Here is a 2337-nt window from a genome sequence, read left to right as displayed (position 1 = left end):
TGGGGGGGCTGAGATACTGGGAAGCTATCATGACATTAGGATTCCAGAATGCAATTTAAAAATGAGACTACAATTAAAGAGAAACTCAGGTACATTTATACAATTCTGGAGTGACTTAAGATGTAAGGAAAGGAGGTCACTGAAATAGTAGCTCTAATATATGCCTTTCCAGAATCACCCCTCTAAAGCCAAATAGAAAACCAGTCAGGTTTACAAAAATAGTTTCTGTCCTCAACTTCTCACTTAGATGTCTCTTCTTTAAATGCTGGGCAATTGCTGGTCTGTGCTTTCATTTTTTGTATTTTTCATGAATGGAAGCTATGTTTTTCTACTTTGAGATAAGACAATTCTATTACTAGTGGGTGAGAAGCTTTAAATATTCAACACTTTATTTTGAGATAATTTTATCTTTGTTGGCTGAAAAGAGATTGATTGGTTGATTTTAATGGAAAATGTATTTATTATACTGGAAACAGTTCTTTTAACATAATCTTGGGTGGCAATGAAGAAAACTGGAAAAACATCCTCACATTCATGCAGTTTACTCATTGGGTACAATTTTCAAAAATTATCAAGAGCAGCTATCAAAGACAGATGGGGATTTTCTTCTTACAAAGTAATCTGGCCAGGGCTCCCTTTATATCCCTGTTCCTCAGGCTGTAGATGAACGGATTCAGCATGGGAGTTACCACTGTGTACATCATAGCCATGACAGTCTCCTTCACAGTGGAATTATTAGCTGATGGACATAAGTAGAGACCAATAATTGTCCCATAAAACAGCGACACTACAGCCAGATGGGATCCACATGTGGAAAAGACCTTATGGATGCCTTGAACGGAAGATACTTTAAGAATGGAGGAGACAATTTGTGCATAGGACACAACAATGAGAAGGAATGGAATGACAATAACAAGTCCTCCCATGATAAATATCACCAACTCATTAACATGTGTGTTAGAGCAAGACAGCTTCAGCAGAGGAGATATGTCACAGAAAAAATGGGGGATCACATTGTCCTTACAGAAAGATAATCTGGTCACAAGCAGGGTGTGCAACATAGCATGGAATGTGGTCAGCACCCAGGACAGCACCACCAGACTCACACAGAGCTTAGGACTCATGATGCTGGTGTAATGAAGAGGGAAGCAGATGGCCACATAGCGGTCATAGGCCATGACCACGAGGAGGAAGCTCTCAAGGTCTGCAAAATACAGGTAAAAGTACAGTTGTGCCAGGCAGCCTGCATAAGGGATGGATGGAATTTGGCGTTTCATGTTCTGCAGCAATTTGGGCATTGTGACAGAGGAGAAGCAGAGGTCAGAGAAGGACAAGTTGCTGAGAAAGAAGTACATGGGTTTGTGGAGATGGGAGTCCAGTAGAATAAGGATGAAGATGATGAGGTTCCCCAGGACAGTGGTGAGGTACATGGCCAGGAACAGGGCATAGAACAGGTGCTGGTGCTGTTGGGGGATGGGCAGGCCCAGCAGGAGGAACTCAGAAATGACAGTTTGATTTCCTTCTGTCATATTCTTTCTCACAGATATTTAAGAAGAAAAGACATATATCCTCAAAATACAAATAAACATAAACAGATTTCTGGGATATTTTTGACTATTTATTTTAAAACAATTACTGTAATAACCATAATTATAAACTTATAATATCTTTAATCATTGATGATCTTGTTTTTAAAAGCCTCCTTGTGTGTTTCAATATTTTACCATTTCCTAAACACTTTCAGCCATTAGCTTCTGTGACACAAAACATGTTATTTTTTTTATCTTACCTGTCTGAATGTTCATCTTAGGCAGCTGTAATTGTCACTATTCTTTTTGTATCTCTTACACATTGGTGGCCCACAGGATTTTGAAACTTTATTTTTTAATAATTCCATGTATGTATGTATGTATGATGCATGCATGTATGTATTTGTCTATACCAGTGTCTTAAATTGACATCTTAAACTAGGCTGTGAAGTCTGTGTCACCTTCAGAATGCTACCTTATTGCTTAGTAGTTACAGTTTCTTGGATATGTCACAGGCATGCTAAGGGCACCAGGTCCAAATGAAGCCCATGGTGCCACTTGGCTCTTTCCCAGCTTGTCCATGCTCTGTTCTCAGTTCTGTAAAAGGGACACAGCTGACTGACTTCTGTAAAGATGGAATTGGAGAACTGATAAATCCAGTGCCTACAGCCCTGGATCAAATAAGAATTGTGCCAGTTTTATTCCTCTTCCTAGCACTATCAATCTAGCAATCTTGTAGCTCCTCTTCATCCACTCATCGATTCAACACAACACTCCAAGACCAGAATTACAACTAGATGTTGGCAAG

At 39.4% G+C, this 2337-nt stretch overlaps 1 protein-coding gene across 1 annotated transcript; it reads right to left on the bottom strand.

Moving 5' to 3' along the window:
• Positions 1-584: 584 nt before the first annotated feature.
• Positions 585-1529, bottom strand: LOC127219726 (olfactory receptor 1468). Its single transcript, XM_051181495.1, has one exon. It carries the CDS (start codon positions 1527-1529, stop codon positions 585-587), a length of 945 nt encoding a protein of 314 aa, XP_051037452.1.
• Between the last annotated feature and the right edge of the window lie 808 nt (positions 1530-2337).

The sequence above is a fragment of the Phodopus roborovskii genome, unplaced genomic scaffold (assembly GCF_943737965.1).
Source record: "Phodopus roborovskii unplaced genomic scaffold, PHOROB, whole genome shotgun sequence".
NCBI lineage: Eukaryota > Metazoa > Chordata > Mammalia > Rodentia > Cricetidae > Phodopus > Phodopus roborovskii.
The sequence above is the reverse complement of the archived record's forward strand: the minus strand, read 5'-3'. Positions and strand labels throughout refer to the sequence as shown.